Source organism: Simochromis diagramma, unplaced genomic scaffold, assembly GCF_900408965.1.
Source record: "Simochromis diagramma unplaced genomic scaffold, fSimDia1.1 OVJJ01000421.1, whole genome shotgun sequence".
Taxonomy (NCBI): domain Eukaryota; kingdom Metazoa; phylum Chordata; class Actinopteri; order Cichliformes; family Cichlidae; genus Simochromis; species Simochromis diagramma.
In genome coordinates this window covers 9,998,682-10,019,004 of record NW_024387250.1, presented here as the reverse complement: position 1 = coordinate 10,019,004, position 20,323 = coordinate 9,998,682, and the positions used below count along the sequence as shown (strand labels likewise).

The 20,323-nt window shown below is 37.8% G+C and overlaps 1 protein-coding gene across 2 annotated transcripts in view; it reads left to right on the top strand.

The window, feature by feature from the left end:
- Window positions 1–20,323, top strand: part of grid1a (glutamate receptor, ionotropic, delta 1a) — a 259,552-nt gene that overhangs the window by 152,931 nt on the left and 86,298 nt on the right. For both annotated transcript variants that reach the window (XM_040001760.1, XM_040001761.1), the window contains exon 3: window positions 14,903–15,187. In XM_040001760.1, coding sequence (XP_039857694.1) covers window positions 14,903–15,187 — 285 coding nt within the window. The remainder of the gene's footprint in view (window positions 1–14,902; window positions 15,188–20,323) is intronic.

Genomic DNA, 20,323 nt, shown 5'->3' with positions numbered 1-20,323 from the left:
TAACAGGGTTGCCAGCAGGATATGTTAGGGTGTAGTGGATGGAGGTTGAAGGAAATAAAGGTAAAATGCACGGAGACATTACATGGTTATGATACTAAAATTGATTATAAGGCATTATGTCCCTATGAGAATTAGTTGTGAAATCTACAATTAAATTTTATTTATACTCTTGGAGATTATTATGTTGTAGAAACAAGATAACAAGAATAGAGACAAAAGAAGGAATAAAAAACATGTTTGTAGAATAAATAGAGCAGGAAGCATGTGACTGCATAATTGGTCCAACTGAATGTAAAAATGCATGCATAACCTCTTATAATAGAATGTAATTATGCAGTGATGATGTAGAAATCAGAGTTTTCATCATTCAAAAAGAAACTTGCATTCGTCCAGTATTCCTAAAGTCTGGTTTTGGAAGGTTTACTAAGTTGCTAAGTAAAATTTAAATATGATTAAATATTTTTACGAAGCAAAAGGTAGATAATAAGAATAATAACAAAAAAGGAGGTGGACCTAGTGATAAAAAATAATATTAAAAATAAAAATAATATACTGTAATTAATAGATCAATCTTAAAGGTTGCCTACTGTATAAGTTACATGACTAGCTCCGTCTTTCCTGCTCTTCCCACACATGAAGGATTATAGAATAGAGGTGCCATGTTATATGATGTTCTCAGTTAAACTAAATTATAAAAATCAGTGTTTTGCATTGTGTGACACTATAAATGTTAGACTACGTACAGATTATGACGGCTGCATTGTGAAAACCTTTGCTGCAAATGCTACTCTACACACAATGCAGATAAGTGACAAATTTAAGGAAAGACAATTAACAAGTGGAGAAACATCACAGAGATGTTTTATACATACTCACTGTATGTATAAATGATATTAAAATTGCTATGCCATTACCTCTGAAATCATCAGATATTACTTTATACCTACATGCACTATTAGGGGACAGGCCTTTCAGTAGAAACTTTACTGGCACATAATGTGCTACTCTCCATTAGGTATAAGTGGGGCACAGAAAATATTATGTGTTGGTGGCATCTGCTTGTGTACTCATATACTGCAGTGCTGTAACATAAAACAATCTCACACGTGCTTTGAAATATTAACAGGACTATTTTGGGGTCTGTAGTAGTTTCAGTTCTTTAACAATGCCACCAACACCAACACATCTCAAAATCCACTTGCAGTCTATGAATATGTATTTAAAAAAAACTGCTAACAAGCTGAATTTGTGTTTTGTTGCTTGTACACTTTTCTCACAACAGTCCATCTTCTCAACAAAGTTAATATACTGTCCTGCACCACTCCCCAAAAACTAGCTACAAATGTACAAGTATGGCTAACATGTTGAATGAACCTGTTACCAAGGAAACAGTTGCCGGGGAGCACCCACAGGTTATAGACTGACAGCATGCACACCGTTGCAAAGTTGAAAAAGATAAATATAGAGCATCCATGTTTTGGAAGCCATTTTTATCCGTAGTGCTAAAACGTAGCATGTCACAGGAGTGAGCTGTTACCTTTGGAGAATACGTCAATGTCAGCTCCTACAGGAGGGCAAAGCTCTTTCTTTCATTTCATGCATGAGGGACCTCTTCCATATTTTGTTTCCTCTGTTCACTACTCATTTCCCAAAAGGGGAAATTAATAAAAACTTGAGTGCAGAACAACAGAAGAAAAAAGAAATACAGTCTATTAGGAAATTAGATCCTGATGCAAAAAATGACTTAGAGGTTTGCAATTTAGGATATGAGATAATAAAAACTAAAATTAAGCAAACAGTCGCTCAGGCTCAATGTAAAGGTAACAACTTCTAGCTAAGTTAAAGTGGTTTACGTATCTGAAACAATATTTCATCACGGCATCTGTTTGTGAAATGAAGACTACTCGTTTCACTTCCAAACATCTTTACTCCTGTAGAATCCCTGTCTCATTTGTTTTACGTTTGTTTGGTAAATTAGGTGGAGAGCACAGTCCCTTCCAGTAAGACTAGACTGAAAAGAAAAAAATAAATAAAAGTACTAAAATAAATTAAATTGTTTGAGTGGGGATACAGTATATCACACTGTGAATCCATTACGGAGAAAATGCCAGCGCATTTTAGTCATCACACTTGAAAATTGAATTAACTTTGCTACTGAGGTGCTACTTTTCATGCAAATGAAATGACATACCATATAGAAAACTTTGGATATGCCTACACACCCATACATATGCATGCACAAAAAGATATTTTGGCACATATGTCTCCTGTAGTTGATTTTAATGAACTTCATATGAAAAGTTTTTGGAGGCACGATGGAAAGTGTGTCACCTTGGCATTTATCTACAGATGCTTATTCTGAACTTTAAGATTATGCAGCATGTTGGCTGTTTTTTTCCTTTTCTTTTTTTTACTGGGAAGGAGTGTGGTGCCTTAATGGACTTGATAATGGGGATCTGTCTTGTGACAGCCATTACCGCCTGAGTTTAATGCGCACTCTCGAGGTAGTATGTTGACATTTTCAGCTTGGCGCAACCAAAGGCTTGGCTTGTCACGCATGCTGCTCCTATGTGCCCAGCCTTTCAAGGATAATGAGCTAATTTGTTTTTCAACAGGGCAGTGCTAACGTTAAGAAGAGAGCAGACTTTCAGGGGAAAGTCAGTTCCTTTTCAGAAAGAAAGAAAGAACTGACTCCTCAATGTGACAGAGAATTGCTTTGAATTGTATGTGCTCATTCTTCCAGCGATTTTGTGCACAGTTACTTTATTAGGCTTTAGGTCTTGATGTGGTTCTTGAAAGTGCAGACTCATTATTTAGTTCAACAAGGTAATGCAAGATGAGAGTAAAAGTGTGAAAACCTTTTGCTTGTAAAAGCAACATCTTTGTAAGAAATTGAGAAAACAAAACTACACATTGTGTAACTATTCATAGAATACACATGCATTGGTTGGAATATTATCAAACTTTAAATATAATCTAGTGATTAGCAAGTTAAAGACAGAAATCCTTAATTACACTGGTGAAATAAATTAAGTAGGAAATGAATAATAGATAAGCTGCTGACTGTTGCTATAATTATTTTTCGTGCAACCATTGCATGTAAATTCAAGATAATAACCGAAGCTTATTGGAACTTGGGAGATTCCGGTGTTCAGAATTAAAAACACTTGTGACAACAAGGAGTGAATATAGATTATTGTTCCTTCAAGGAGAGAAAAATGTTACATCTTCTGCATTAACAAGTCATTCAAATTACTTATGGAAGTCAACCTCCCTTTTTTTTTTCCACCTGCTGCTGGCTGAACTCCAGGGATCCTCACAAGGATTTAAATTCCCGGTGAAGAATCTCCACCAAGGACAGCCTTGCATCGAAACTGGACAAACGTTGGTCGATTGACTCCAGTATGTCGGCAATATCTTTGCCGGGGGAATCTGCCGGGCGACATCTTTTCGACGACGGCGTCTCAGATTTGGCCGGGGAAGATGCACTATGGGCCTTCTTCATTACGAGATCCTGGAAGCACTGATCAATGTAATCTTGGAGAGCCTCTAAACTCTCCCCGTTGTTCTCCAGGGTGTTGGAGATGAGTTAGACAAATGTTGTTAGTTATGTTGTTAGTCATAAGACAATTGATAAGTGTATTTGGTAATACTGAAGCTTAAAGGAATTTGTTCAATTCTAAACTACCATTCGCTTTAATTTTCCCCAAAATCTCCGGCGTCTGACGTCAGTTACAACATGAGTCGTTTACCCTGTCCGTCACTTCCGTCACTTACCGCACCCCCATCTCCTTAAAAATATTGCTTAGAATGGAGAATGGCTTAATGAGATATTCTATTTGCCATAGTTACTACATTACGTTACTGTTCAAAGGTCTTAAGTCACACATTGTTTCTTTGCATATTACTAGCAAAATAGGAAATCAGTGCATCGATAATTCAAGGTACAGTACTTAAGGCAAAAACAGAGTTTGTACAGTCTCAACAAGTTTTAAAATCAATTCACCTTTATTCTTCAGCATGGCCTGAACTCTCTTATACAAGGTTTCTTCAGATTTCTTAGTCTTCAGAAGTATCTCTCTAGAATTCTTGAAGGACCTTCCAAAGCTCTTCTTTGGATGCTGCTTGCCTTTTGTTCCAATCTCTATCAAAATTGTCCCATACTGCTCTAGTACTCTTAAGGTCCAGACTCGACTCTATCAGCGATTTCTCACTGTTTTCTTGGTTAAGAATGGATTCTTGACAGCCACCCTTCTACTGAGGCCATTTCTCATGAGATTTTGGTAAACGGTAGCTACAAAGGACCAAATGTATCTCTCAGGGCTTTCAACTACTGCTGCTGTAGATGTTTTTAAGGCTGCAACTTCTGTTGTCCTCCTTCTTGTTTAGTTTTCTGTTTTTTAAGCACATATTTCACACCATACAAAGATGTGCCAAGTTTTCAGCTAATAGCTCTTTGGCCAGGATACTAATTTATGCTGGTCAAGCTGTGTTATCTTTGGTGTGTTTATTTAACTAAGTGTTTAGGTGACTTACTAAAAAAAGAAAACATTCTTCTGAAAATGGCTGGGTACAAGAACTGGATAGAAAATGAGTGCAAAACCAGAAACTGTGCACAAAAATATTTTCAAAGAACTTTAGAAAGCCAGGAGAAATATTGCTCAATACCACATTAAATTAAAAATTTGGTTCTATCGAAGCAAAGTATAAAGAAACTTAAAAAACTCAACTTGTTCCCTGTTTTTTTTTTCTTCTTTTTTCAAGCAACAAAATAACTGAAACTACTGGGTTTAAACTGACAGGATCCATCTTCACAGAACTGATCAAACTTGTGCCAGAGAGATAAGATAGTCGAGAAAGATTAATGCATGACATATTCATTACTTTTGCACATCACACTCCTCTTATTAAGTGTGTTCAGATAAACACCAGAGCGTATTAAAATAACATCCCATGTAATTAGCCGACCTAATATCCTTAATCGGAGTGATTTTAATCTGAATAAAAAATTGTGCGCATGTAACAGCTGCTGCTGTTTGTTTACTGTTGTTCACACCATTACCCTCATCTTAAGACCCCGCTTGTGTTAATTGCAATTTCATTAATGATTACTTCTTTAAAAATGACTGCCTATAGTATTTACAGGGTTTGCTATGGTGAAGGGAAGTAATGTTAAAGATCATTTGAACAGATTCAGGACGTAAAATTGACAGGAGCTTTCAAAGTGTCATTGTTTTCTATTGGTGCATGACAGAGGTTTGGCTCAAGTCCACAGGTGGTTAAGTACTGTTCACTCTCTGAGTTCAGCCAGTGTTTCAACCAACCACTCATACCCCAATTGTGGCCCCTTTCAGCCATATTGATCGACTACATTTTTTAATTTAGATGTGTCATGTTAAAACCCTGAACAATAAATTCGTGCCTTCAATTTTTTAGCATAAAAAAAGAATTTTAATATCCTATACTAATGCCAAAACTTAATTACACAGTTTTTCTGTCTTTTAACTGCCTGACATTTAATTTGTGTATTGCTCAGCTCAGCAGGATGAATCAACATCATGAGCCCATCAAGTTGATTTAACACGTAGGAAGAAGGCTGTTTCTCTCTCTGACTCAGTTCTTAGATAATGGTGGGAGTGGATTTCAGTGAATTACTTTGCAAAGTAGGTGAACACCTATCTGCCATCAGGCTTGCATATGAACACATGTCCAGCTTTGTTCAAGCTGTGGGAACAGGTGGCTGTGATCTTGTGTGCCAACATGAGCTTTAGTGGAGATGGTAGGCTAACACACTTCAACACTAGCAATGTGTAAGCCACTGAAAGAGAGAATATAATGTAAATCGGAATAGGAAAAGGTATCAAGGATATTTCTTTACAGTAAAAGAAACCTAAAACTTAAAGTTTTGCTGAGAAAATGTAACATAAATGGTGCAAGAACTAGTTGGATCAGTATCGCACAGCATTGATCTAAGATGCTATTTTTCACAGAAAAAGTACTGAAGGGCAGTGCCCAACAGCATTGAACTTGTGCTAGTAAGTTGTGCCAAAACACTGTGCAGAGTACATGTGGAAACCATAAGCACACATCTTCATCTCTCAAAATGCTTCTGCTCCCTATTCATATGGGATGTTTGGGCTACGTGCATCCCAGTACAAAAAGGTAATAATGCCAGGAAAGCTAATAATTGAAAGCACCAGGTTTAATACAAAACAGTGTTAACAGCATGCTGTCATTTAAGACTTAAATGGAATCTATTTGGGTTTTCTAGAGTAATCTAAGCTTATTGGAGTCTGCTACAGCAGTTTTGCATAAATCACAAAATAATCCTTATATGAATTATGCTCGGCCTTAGTGCAGCCTTTCAGTTTAACCCGTGTCTAAAAGAAACGGTGTCAGTTCATTTTATGGAATCTTTCATCTGATCGGCTTCCCAACACAAATCAAAGATTTGAACAGTAGGTAGGTGGCATTATCTTTTGTTTTAAATCATCATATTAAGATCATTAAAAAATGAACAGCGAGTGTATAGAGTGAGTTTGAAGCTGGAGCTTTACAGTATAAATGGCAACAACAAATGAGAAAAATTGTCTTTTACCCCTTTTCAACATTTTGCTGGGATTCATTCCAGACTATAGAGATTCATATCTACCCACAGATGTGCCTAACCACATCTAACTGTAGCAGCTCCACTATTGCTACTGAACCATTAGCTGCTGCAGACAGATTAAGTTGACTTATAAAGTGAACTCCGAGTTGCCAAAAGAGCTTAAAAACTTGTATCTGTGAGATGCCATGGGGAACTTAACCCTCTCAGGCTCAAGTTAAACTTTTTGTTGCTAATGCACAACCAAGTCCTGCAGTGGTACTTCTGAGTAAAACAAACTCATAAAATATGTATGTGGGGTAATCAGGTTGTTAGTTTTTAACTGTTGCAAATCGGCAACGCCTGCCTTGAGAGGGTTAAAGGGGTTGTCCTCTGGAGCCCTCAAATCTCTCTACACTATTATCATATAAACTCACATGTTATCCCAGTCAGGGAGATGAGAAAATAAAAAGATGAGCAGAAAAGGTTGAAGTTCAGTCTCTACACTGCAATTTCCTTTTGGCTTTGCTTTTCATAAGAAAAATTAAAAAAAAAAAAATCGATTTATAATGTCTAATGCAATCATCTGTTTTGCAGATCGACTTTATTATTAGTTCCTAAAGAGCTGCCAGTTATTTGACCACAGTTGTATTTATGTACGTATTTAAAGTTTGCTCATTTTAATGTAGCTATGTTTTTGTTTTGTTTTTTTAATCCACCGACTGAGAGTCTCACATTCTGCTACTGTTGCACAGAGAAAGATAGCATCCTTAATTGAACTTATGCTAATTCATTATTTATCTTGCATGTTTAAGGTATTGTTTGAGATGCAGACGGGCTTGAACAGACAAGGGCAGGTTGTGATAAGCAACGTGCAGGGTGACATTAACAGGGCACACGCGAAGCAAACCCACAGAGATCAGATGAAAAAGAAAAAAGGCTAAGAGAGATCTGCAGACAGGGAGAAAGAAAAGGAGACCAGAAAAGTACAAACAGAGAGAGACAAAGAAAGAGATGATATCAGAGCAAATGACACATTACCAAGAGAGCGCGTGAGATGTTTCCTAATTCCACTCAGTCTATCCCTGTGGTGAATGAGTCATGATTATCCTCTGAAAATGCTAGCCAATCTTTCTTGATAACACCATCCAAATCAATCATCACAAAACCCAAACACATGTTTACCACATCAAAACTAGGTTTGCTATTCACCTGATTCAACATTCAGCACGCTGCTGCCAATGAAGCACCTTGTCCCAACAGGCATGGCCGCATGTTAATTCCAAGAAGGCTAATCAGACAAGCATAAAAAGAGAAGAGAGAAAAAAAAGACAACATGCACATACACACACACACACACACATGGCATTGCATACGTAAAAGACTGTTATGTGTATTACACTGACCATATTAGCCCTGGAAGCTACAGCGGCTGTGCTGATGGGAGAACAAGTGACAGAGTCAAAAGCACTCTGAAAAAAAATAAGGGACTTAAGAGATACCAAAGAAACAAAGAGTGGTGGGAATTCATTTAAATGGATTAATATATATGCAGTTCCAGATTGCCATTTGTCCTCTTGTTCTTACAGACATCAAGTTAATCTTAGAAGTAGAATCACTGTCTTTAATGTTACTGCCTCAGACTCCACACACATGTCTGCTCTGTGAAGTACATCAAAAGCTCACTGCTTCAGGGAAAAGGGTTAAGTCACTGCTGATTGCTCAACAATTGAAACTGATGCCATAAGGCATGGCAGCTAGTTGTATCACATTCTGGTGTTGTTGTTTTTATCATTGTCTGGTGGCATCTGCTTCACTGTCAGAATGGCGAATAATCAATGACTCAGCAGTTTTTGACAAATGTACATTGGGTGTGCCTTCAAGTTTTTTCTATATGTTTGTTTACCTTGTTTACAAAATGTACAGGGAGTGGGTTCCTTTAGGTCAAGCTCTTCTCGCAGCCTGCAGAGTACACTATATTTCTTTTCCTTTCACATCTCCTGGGTACCAGCAGCCAAAAAACATCCCCGAGCATAAATTTCACAAGGCACAGCAGCTATCTTCTTTTGTCAGCTCTGATGTCATAAATAATAAGATCCAGCTCTCAAAAGCATATTTAACACGGAAACCCAGAGGATGAGACATGAAAGTACTAAAGTACACACTGGGCCTCATTCTAAACACACAAACCATTCTGATTTTCAACAAAATGTAGATTTTGTGATTGATTGCTGCTTCTTCAGTTCAGAACATTAACTCCATTTGCATGCTTTTGGAAGATGCAACAATGATTGTTACATATAGTCTATAGATTTTGCACAGAACAAAGCAACACACTGTTTCTCTGTGAGCTCTAAGGCCGGTATACGCATGGTGCATGTAGTTGGTGCAACGCGATTGCTGTGGTGGTTTTAATGCACACAGTCTGGAAAAGTGAATGTGCGTCAAACATTGTGCCTGATAGGACTAACAGGAACTAGTGTAGCATGATTTAAAATACTCTAAAAGATGCCAGCTATGTGTCATTGTTTGTACTGCAACACTGCCACTGTCACACTGAATTATTTACAAGTCAGCAAAGGCATTTTAGCCATTAGAAATTCACAAAGTAATGGCAACAATTGGCTTTGCTGAGAAAGTAAAGAGCAATTGACTTCTGAGTTCTTGCTCTAGTAGAAACATTTATTTTAAGTATAACTATTAAACGAATAAAAACCAACAAGCGTTTATAGCATGCATCATATGTAGAAGTGGGCACACTGACATGGAGATGTACTGTAATGCTTTTTAGGCAGCATTAGAAGAGAGATTTCAGAAGACGGTTAACAGGAAATGATGACTACATGCACTTAAATGTGTTTCAAACACCAGCACCTATCTGAAATCTAATTTTAATACAAAAGACTCCAATAAATGCAATGTCTGGTAAAGCCTATGACTTGTATGTTGAGACTCTGAGTTATTTATTGAGTTAATTTCTGAGGCAATAGGCTGTAATGATATTGCATTGAATTGAATTACATCGTGAGGTTTTCCTGGCCCCAGTGGACAAATACGAATTGTACATTAAAGTTCAAAATTCACAAAGGTAATATTTATCATTGCATTCTGCTGAGCTGTAGGTCTTTCTGTTATTGAATCCACCCTCTGAATATAAGCAGTTTTCACCGTACTAAGCTTATTTCTGCTATTCTGTCTGTCACTTATCTGGAGGGTATAATTTACTGAAGTGAAATACTCCATCACAGTTTAGATGACGTGGGCAGTCTTAGCATCAATAGTATTGACAGGGTATATGTACCCTTATCGTAGTCTGACAGATGAGAGCAGGTACTAGGAAAGGGCCAAGGATGTTTATCTTCCCAAAAGAGAGCACAAGATGAGATTGAGAGAGTGAAGGAGAGAGCTTGATTTAGAAATGGTTCATACCTATTGCAGGTGCAATGTTGCCGTACATTTATTTGTTGAATGGAGTCTTGGTCCAGCTGCCATATACTGATCTCTCCCATTTGTCCCTTCTGTGTGGTGAAGTCCTATTATGTTGTGGGAAGCTGCCAAAAGCAGTGTGGAAGGACCCATTTATAAGAAATGAGACAAAACATCCCGTCTCCTCTTAGCTGTGCACAATATGGACCTTTTAAAGCTTTTGCAAATTATCCACCAGCTAATACATAAAAAGAAGTCCACTGTATTTCCAAGTAGAAGTTTGAATGTAAACATATGGTGGGTTTAAATTATTATTTAAAGCTTGAATATTCAATAGAATATTCAAGCTGTGGTATTTTCTTTGTGGAAAATTTGTTAAATCAATAATTCATTAAAATCTGTTTTAATTACATTCAAGTTAATACTGAAATGTCATGATTTTGATATTCAGAATAAATAGATGTGCGCTTATTATCAAAACAGCAAAAAGCATTGTAGCACCTTAATACTCTGACAAATAATCCCAGATTAATATAAAATCTCACAGCATAAATGAAGATAAAGCATTTTATTCTGAATCTTGTATTACAAGCTGTCTCAATTAGATCAGAGTTACACCACTGTCACTGTAGGGAAGAGTTGTGTTGACAACACGCAGCATTTATCTCAGTGTTGATTCCCTCCTTTGTATCCTAGGATGGGGCTCTGAGTCAGAGCAAACTAAATGAGACTGTCTTATTTAGGCTGTGAAATCACTGAGACAGGCCCAATTTATGCAATATTCACCAAGGCAGTGGTGTGGTGTTTTGTTTCATCCCTTCATATTACATTGGTAAAATGAGGGCGAGACACTGATGACATCCCTTTTTCGTGGGAAAACAGATTGTGGTGTCTTTTTTCAGTCTGGTGTCTTGATGATCATTTTCTCGCTCCATGGCCCATCTGCACAAAACTGAACTGGTCGGATGAGGCGAGGACTTGAGCAGAAAAATGCCATGTGCTTTTGCTGATCAGGGAGGAATGTATTTTATTGTGATGAGAGGTTTATCAAGTTTTTAAAGATATGCAGCTTTGATTAAAAGTGTTTAAAAATTCATACACCTACTGAATCCATTGTCCATCGATCAACCATATCGTTACTGATAGAAGAAAATGACGAATTCTCCACCGTGGCCATGATAGATTACTGAATCTCTCTTTCCAAATACAGTAACTTCTGCTTCCCCATTTGAGCTATTACTTTGTAGCATCATGTGCCTTAATTTGTAGTTTATAAATTCTTCCAATTAGTTAAAGTAAATGTTAATCAACTATGTGAATTTAGAGTATTTCGCATGTGTTATTCTGGAAAAGTGAGGTTTTTTATATGACACATGAATAAGAGTGCTGTTGTATGCTGATTCTGGTTGTCAGATAGCTTGCAGGAAATGAAGGATGGCCTCTGTCGACTTCAGGGGGAACATTTAAGAGTCATTATTCCACCATTATCATCCTTGCCAATGACTATAGAGTACTCCTCCCTCCTGTCAGTTGGCTGTCTGCTGTATAATGGGCCTGGGGTGTCCATTACGAAGCCAAAATGGCTGAAGACACTTTAGCCACAGCCTGCTAAAAGCACCTGAAACACAGAGGTTAGGGGAGGTGACTCTGTCCTGATCCTATAGTACAAATGAAGGTGACAATTCCAGTTCACTGCATGACAGCTGATGGAACATTAGGTAAATAATTACACTATACATGAAGCACAAAATACAGATTTATAATCAGTTAATAAATTGCACGTTTAACATTTTGGGGATGATTATGTTTGCTCAGATGCGATGATAAAATAAAATTCCCGGTTCTAACCTGGCTCAGTACTTGTATTTCAGGCACACAGTGTGAAACATTAAAATGAAAGGTTCTCATTTTAATTCCATGTCACTCAGTCCTCGGGATTCACCTTTCACTGATATCCTAAAATCAGCCAGTGCTTTCCTTCTAAAGCTCTGCTTTTGAGCTTTGAATCTCACACTTAAAATAAAAATAAAGGTGTTCAGATTAGGTTAAAATATACCAGATACTAAAGTTTTTGTTATGTTTGCTCCTTTTTGGGGTTTTTTTTATTATAATTTCCTTCTGTTCTGCCTTACATTAGAAAAGTCATTTGTGCAACCAGTAGTTTATTTATACTGCAGTTTATTATGCTACTGCTTAATACTCGCAGAAATGTGTTTTATTACCCATAAACCCTTTGGAATGTTATACTTCCTGCCCTTGCCTTCATTTTAAAAAATGGCTGTCCCTTGGTAATCAATGAAATGTGCAAACTATGCATTTCTTCTTTTCTGTATTCACCAAAATCTGAAATGGACAGTCCCAAACTCATCATTTCAACTTAGAATTCATATATGTTCTGTCAATGGACAAACGGATCCAGGTCTATTACAAGTATCTTAATGGCACAGGAAGCTGGAATTCAAGCCAATATTACACCCTTCCCAACCCTGTAAAGTTTGTAGTGAGTAGGCTGCACCTGAGAGTGAAACTTGTTAAAAGAGAATCGGTAACTCTTGGGAACAGACTGTTTCCAGTGTGTAGTTCAATACATATTGTTGTTGCCAACAGACACATTTAGATGTTGTATCCAAGTTGAAGCATGTACTAGATTTGATCACTGCTGCTGACATGACTTGGGCAACATAAAGGTATTTCATGGTGCCCTACAGAAAATTTGCCAAATGCCCTTTTGCACGCCTTGGCTTGCATGTATGACTGTCTGTCTGTCTCTCCCACTCATGTACAAACTGTAAGACACTTCCTGGCCTGAGGAACATTTTCTTGAATTCCCCTGAGCATTCATACAAAAAGCTACATATAATCTCTCCACTACTCCCGCACCCCTTTCCTAATTCTCTCGCATTTCTATTCTTATTCTTTTTTTCTTGTTTTACTTAAACCACTACAACCACGAATACAGTGCATGCCCGTCTACCTGAGATGCCCGATATTCCTTCATTCAGTCTCCTATTTAGTATGTTACTTAGTTTCCTCATACTTCCTCTAGTCGTGATTTAGAGTGCCCTAATGTAGTCATGTGCATGCAGTCAGCAGATGAAATCGCCATTTGTCACATTAATAGTCCAGCTCTTCTGCCATACTTTCTCACACACATCCACAGTCCTCTCCCACTATGTCTCCATTCAGTATCATCTCGCCTCACCACTTCTTCTCAGACCCTTATTCTCATTTATTTTCATCACAAAAACCTTCCTCTTTTTTTCACTTTTGCACGAAGGTTTTAATATCATATCTTACTTTCATGTTTATGATATGTTTGTGTACTTATCATGAAGGGGTTTGAATGATATAATTTGGTATTAGACCGCATCATTTTTCCTTTGTGCCAGATTCTGTAGACACTGAAGTAGACCATATAATTAGGAAGTATTATGAAATTCAGTGAGAGAACATTTAATTGCTGTTTTGTACATTATGCTCAGCTGTTTGTGCAATTATAAAAGCCCTGCTGTGCGAGAGACAGTGAGTTGAATTTTAAAAGCAGCATTTGTCATAGACTGTCCCATGTCACATGCAAAATTCGACGATCCCTGTAGTAGATGATTATGCAGCACATAACAGAGATAGAGCTTGAAATTAAATGCAAATTCAATATTCTTCATTTAAGCTGTTTTGCATTTGTATTCCTATCACTTTCTCTTTTGTGGTGATTGTGTTTTTCTGTGTTTTGCATCTCATAACCAAAGGGAAAACGGGAGCATACTCCGGGGGAAGGGTTAGGTCAACATTAAAGGGCTAACACTTTTTCATCTTAGAAACATGACAGGAATATAAGATGAGAAACTGATACGGGGTCAGAATGAGTCTTAGGGCTTGTGAAAATAGCATAATGCAATACATTTACACAGGTTTAGCAAATTTGATGCAAATATAACAATAATTTAATAATAATAAAAATAAATAAATATTTTTTTATCTGTAAGAAGGTTCAATAAGCACTAAGTTTTCAAAAAAATATAATTTTCTGCCAATAATTTCATGGTTCACACTTTAAAGGGTTAAATGTAATCAGTTATTTGAAGATATAAAAGTATCTCATTGAGTACCTCATCTTTGAAAGATGTGTCATTTTGTTCCGCTAGATGTGGTGACCTTCCCTAAGAGGATCAAAAATAGATTCCCCCCCCAAAATTGCTCGTGTAAATAGAGATGTAGGGACTTTAAAACCACCACAGACATTACAAGCATGTGTCTGCAGTCCTAATCCCTGCTTGTTTACAGATTTTCACCACCATTACACATAAAACCAAGAGAAAGATTGAAGGATATGTAGGACCATATCAAGCTGGGACTCACATGAGGCATCATTACATCTTAAAATATTCCTGATTTTTATTCATGCCAGATTCTTCCCACTTAGCCACCTCTTCTGTTTTGATAAGAACCCCACAGTCTCAGGTAGCTCTCTGCTGTTTTCAAGTAGCAGTTTCCGTTAGCAAGCGCTTTCCCTTTTTGTCTGTGGACAAGGATTAGAAGATACACTCACTCATCGACCTCATCTTCCACTGAATCTCTCAGCTACACATTATATTATAACTTTAGGGCAAACGTCCAATTTTTAGTGATCATTTCTCAACTAAGGGTCAGAAATAATCTTAAGTAGGATACAGCATCTTATTTTGTTTTTAAGACCAAGTGGAAAAAAATATGTTATTTTAAAATTAAATCCATGTCGGAATTGATTATGTTTTCATATCTTATTCCTTTTCTTCTTCTGATCTAATTTTCCCAATAAAATGTTTCTCAGTGCTTTGCCCTTAATTTCTTCCTGTGTTCTTTCTTTGCGTATTCACAAAGTCTGTTTTGTTTTGTTTTTTGTCTTCTGTCCAGCATGCGAGCTGATGAACCAAGGGATCCTCGCGCTGGTTACATCTACGGGCTGTGCAGCTGCAAGTGCCCTGCAGTCTCTGACAGATGCAATGCACATCCCCCACCTCTTCATTCAAAGAAATGGGGATGGCGCACCCCGTACTGCCTGTCAGCTCAACCCGAGCCCAGACGGAGAGAGCTACACACTGGCTGCACGGCCACCTGTTCGAATCAGCGACGTCCTGCTCACTCTTGTCTCTGAACTGCACTGGCAGAAGTTCATCATCTTTTACGAGAGCGACTACGGTGAGTTGGGAAAACGAGAGCACCTTAACAACAAATATATCTCATAAACATGACATTTGTATGTAAGATGGTTTCACCGCTTTCATTTAAATGTAAATGTCCTATAACTATCTTCTGAGATGAAGATCAGGCTGCTGCTGCAGTAAAGCCGTATTAACGCTGAGAATTCATGTGCCTAAAAGAATAGACCAAGTGAGAAGTAAGCCGAAGGAACATCATCACTCCCACACAATCACATACTGTACTTCCCGCTGTTAAAAAATAAATCAAAAGTTCAGGAGGGAAAAAAAAATAACGACATCTCACTGCTGCATTCAGTTTTAGCAGTATTGTCATGAAGAAACAAGTATGAGCTTAATTGGCTCATTTGTGGTGCAGTCATCTGTGAGGATGTGTCCCAACAGTACTTTATATATTCTCAAATGTTCTTCATTTCTGTTTAATTATTTTCACTATGAGTTCCCTGTGAACCAGACCTTTCGTGACCCACATTTGGGCAATTCACTGTGGATCAAGGAGTGATTGGCAAGGCAGTGGAAGGGTAGGAGAATGAAGTGGGCATATAAAGCCTTTTGCTGCATTGCCATTCATCAGATGAGACTTTGTCTCTGCTGGCTAATCTTTTTAGTTCTGGGAAGAGTGGAGTCCAGAAGGCAGTATAAATCTGTTTTATTTTTCCAGTACTGGAAACAACTGAGCTAAAGTTGATATAGTGTATAGTAAAGCAAGCCATCAGAATACCGGGGCCCCAGGCAAGTTCCCAACTGTAACTTGGTCACTTTAGCAGAGTCCTCCATGTGTTTGACATGTTGGCTTACATTTACAAAGCTCTGTCCTTGGATTTCTTTCTGTCATTGCTACTCTTTGCAGAAATGCACTCTCAGCATTGAGTTGGATCAATGAAAGTCCACTACAGAAGGAAACCTGTCTGTGCATCATTTTGACAAGCTGCCTTGCTTTTCTTTCTGACTAGCTGTCTATCTGACTAACTAGCCGTCTATATGTCTGTCTCATGGGGTCAGCATGTGTCTGACCATCTGTTTTGCTATAGATCTTTCTTTGTCACTGGCTCGCTGCCTATCTGTGGTAACCAGTGCTAACTGTCCTTTTTATAATGAGCTTGACTGCCTGCCATGTGTTTTGTTAGCTATATAGAGTGGATAGCTTAAAATCTCTGACTAACTGTCTGTCTTTCTATCCAGCAAAGCCATTCTTTGTGTGTCTCAATTCCAATCATCATACTTTAATAGATTCATGTGCAGTTTGGGAAATGTCAAGGCTTTATTTTGTCCTTGTTCACAACACATATCCTAGTCAGCATAATGTACTATAAATTTAGTTAGAGGTAACCTAAAGCGGCGTTCAAATAATTATTGTCATTAAAAGGAAAGAGACAATGGTTAGAAAAGTAGTGCCACATATCATGCTGGCTTTTCTGTTGATAAGCAAACAAAAGTAAACAGAAAGAAAAATCCCAATCAGATTCTTACTTGCCTGTGGTTTTCTTTGAAACAGTGCAAATTCTCCTAAGTACAGTTTGTTTGGGTTTATTTGTTTTTTTTGTACTTTGCAAGTAAGTTGTTCTAAACACCCTGGAAAACTTTCCATAGTCCTTTTGTGGATTCAGGCTGTCTCCGTTGCTTCTGTCTCTACATGTAATCTGGGACTGACTCAGTGATGTTCATATCAGGGCTCTTTGGAGGCCATGCCATCTGTTGCAGGACACTGTCCATCCAGTCACTAAAGATAGGTTTTTAGCACTGGCTGGTTACTTGGTCTCTTTCTCCTGCTGCAGAAAAACATTTAGGACCAGTCAGACACGTCACACATGGTGTTGTGTGGTGGATAAAAATCAGAACATTCAAAATAACTCAGAATTTTGCACATGCAAATCACATGTGTATGCATATCACATGAAGAAGACTTGGCTCATCAAGAAGCTGTTCTAACAAAGTAGCCTTTTTTAAGTCTGCTAAATTAGACACTACAAAGTCAGCACCACTGACATGTGTGCTTGTGTTACACTATTTAGCTCTGAACTCATTTAATTAAGGAATGTAGCGGCTAATTAGGATCCTCATCACAGAACAGTCCAAATACCCGTGGTGTCTGCTTTAAAGCAGTGCAACAGTGACTGACACAACTGTCTGCAAAGAAAAGTGCTGTCTGTTAATCTGTCTAGGCTTTCAGTGAATGTCGAGTTCTTACATATGTTGATTTGAGTTACATTTCTGTGGGAATTCTGGGATACTCTTTTTGCACTGGTACCAATAGAATAATAAATTAAAGAAGATATTTTTTATGAAATTAAGAAGCCAGAAAACGTATAAAATTATCAAAATATTGACAAATAAAACAAGAACTACTGACAGTGGATGCTGAGAGGTTGGTTTTCATAGGTATATTTTAGCCAATATCAAAGTTTAGCCCTTTCAGCTAAACTTGTTGATTAGCACTTTTTCCATTTCTAAAGTTAATAAGACACTGTGACACTATTATGCCCTTAGGATGTGTTATGAGTATTTACAGCTACATCGAGTCTACATCTATGTATTTTCTTAAGCTGCAATGTGCTTTTGTCCAGTACATCTTTTAATTAAAGTGACGTACAGATATATGTGTACATATATGTATGTACTAGCGATTTTAACATTAATATTGTTAATATTGTTAAAACCGCCCTCCCCCCACGCACAGGGTGATCTACGCTAACTTGCTAATGGAGATTTACCGCGTTAATGTGGTTATGGCATTAACGTCATTTATATACATATACAATATATGTGTGTATATATATATATATATATATATATATATATATATATATACACATGCATATATGTGTACATATATGTATGTACATATATACGTACACATATATGTATACATTGTGGTCTGAAAAAAAGGTTAAATAGACTTGAACATCAACTATTCTACAAACTTTTTAATAATATTGCTTCGTGTCCATATTCAGTCATGTTCATATGTTTATTTGGCTGATTTACTCAGTACCTTATCCCAATCAAAAAGCAGTCAGTGTGAAATGTGCAATGTAGTGATAGTTGAATTTGCTTAACTAATCATAATCTGGGCAAGCAGTGAAAAGTAAAAAGTTAAAAACATTTAATTAGACGTCACCGGTCCACTGCATTTACTTGATTCAACCAGTGGACTAAAATGCTCATGATAAATACTGATTTATGTTTAGGTTTGAAAATGTTTCACTTTCTGAAAGACTCTCTGTAGGCAGAAAAGTCAGACACTTTCTCTGAACTTTGACTGAGTTATCAAATGATTTTTATTATTAAATGATATAGAAAAGGTTATTAAAGGCATAAACCTGGAGTTGAACTACAAGGTGACAGATGGTTGTTAGTGCTGTTAGTAAAGGAACTACATTTCATCTTATTTATTATATATTTTTTTGCCTCTTATACCAGGCTGTATTACATAACACTTTCATTTCATGACAGCAGTGTGAAATTCTGTCAGATCAGTGATGGAACTGCAAAAAGGAAATATAGAAACTCCTCACAGCACAGGAGCTCAGATCACATTATCAGTGTTGGCTTCTCTCTTTTTAACAGTGTGAATATATATATATGTATATATATAAAACAAATTCCCCGCTCACCCCTGTGGGCAGTCAATCCTTCAAGCTCGGGTCCTCTACCAGAGGCCTGGGAGCTTGAGGGTCCTGCACAGTATCTTAGCTGTTCCCAGGACTGCGCTTTTCTGGACAGAGATCTCTGATGTTGTTCCCAGGATCTGCTGGAGCCACTCGCCTAGCTTGGGAGTCACTGCACCTATTGCTCCGATTACCACTGGGACCACCGTCACCTTCACCCTCCACATCTTCTCTGAGCCCTTGGTATTTCTCCAGCTTCTCGTGTTCCTTCTTCCTGATATTGCTGTCATTCGGAACCGCTACATCGATCACTACGGCCGTCTTCTTCTGTTTGTCTACCACCACTATGTCCGGTTGGTTAGCCACCACCATTTTGTCCGTCTGTATCTGGAAGTCCCACAGGATCTTAGCTCGGTCATTCTCCACCACCCTTGGGGGCATCTCCCATTTTGACCTCGGGACTTCCAGGTTATACTCGGCACAGATGTTCCTGTATACTATACCGGCCACTTGGTTATGGCGTTCCATGTATGCCTTGCCTGCTAGCATCTTACACCCTGCTGTTATGTGCTGGATTGTCTCTGGGGCATCTTTACACAGCCTGCACCTGGGGTCTTGCCTGGTGTGATAGACCCCAGCCTCTATGGATCTTGTGCTCAGAGCTTGTTCTTGTGCTGCCATGATTAGTGCCTCTGTGCTGTCTTTCAGTCCAGCTTTGTCCAGCCACTGGTAGGATTTCTGGGTATCAGCCACCTGAATTGTGAGACTAACACCTTACTCTACATTAGAAGTGTACGGGGTGAGATTTGTGCTTTATTACAGCTTAAACAAGTGGCTTCCCTGACCTCAGGGGTAAAATATATAGCTCAGTGTAATGAAGCGTGTCAGGGGAGCCAATTCATTCCAGTCTCCACCAATGCATCAGTTGCATAAAAAGCACATTATGTAAACAACTTCTACAGCTTCACCTCTTCTGGTTACATTTGTCATTGTACATTTTCTACATATAATTTGATTCTCAGTTCTGAGAGACCATATTCCATAATTTCTTTCACAAATAACAGAGATAACCTGCTTATACTTCTATAGCTCTAAGAGAAGCTGGACAACACTGTTTTACAACTGTGAAACATCCTTGTGGTTTTGGCTTTTGTGCCGTCAGATAAATAGAAGAAAGCAAAATTATATTTTAATCCTATAACAGCTTATTGCTACCCAAAAGATCCTTTCAGCTTTGCTCTTGTTGTTTTTTTTCTTTTTCTTCTTTCTTTAGTCTAATTTTTGTGTTTTTCATTCAGGAGCAGTTCTTATATCTTATGCTGTTTTGTTTCTTTCAGCCTGCCCTACTTTTGCTGATTTAAGTCATGCTCTCTGACAATACTGAAGGGTATCTGATACTTCAGCTTTTTTTCTTTTCTTTTTTTTTTTGTGTGAAGGGCCAAACAGATCCAGTTCATGTAAAGGCCATGAAAATTAATCTCTTTCACTGAAAAACAAACTTTTTGATA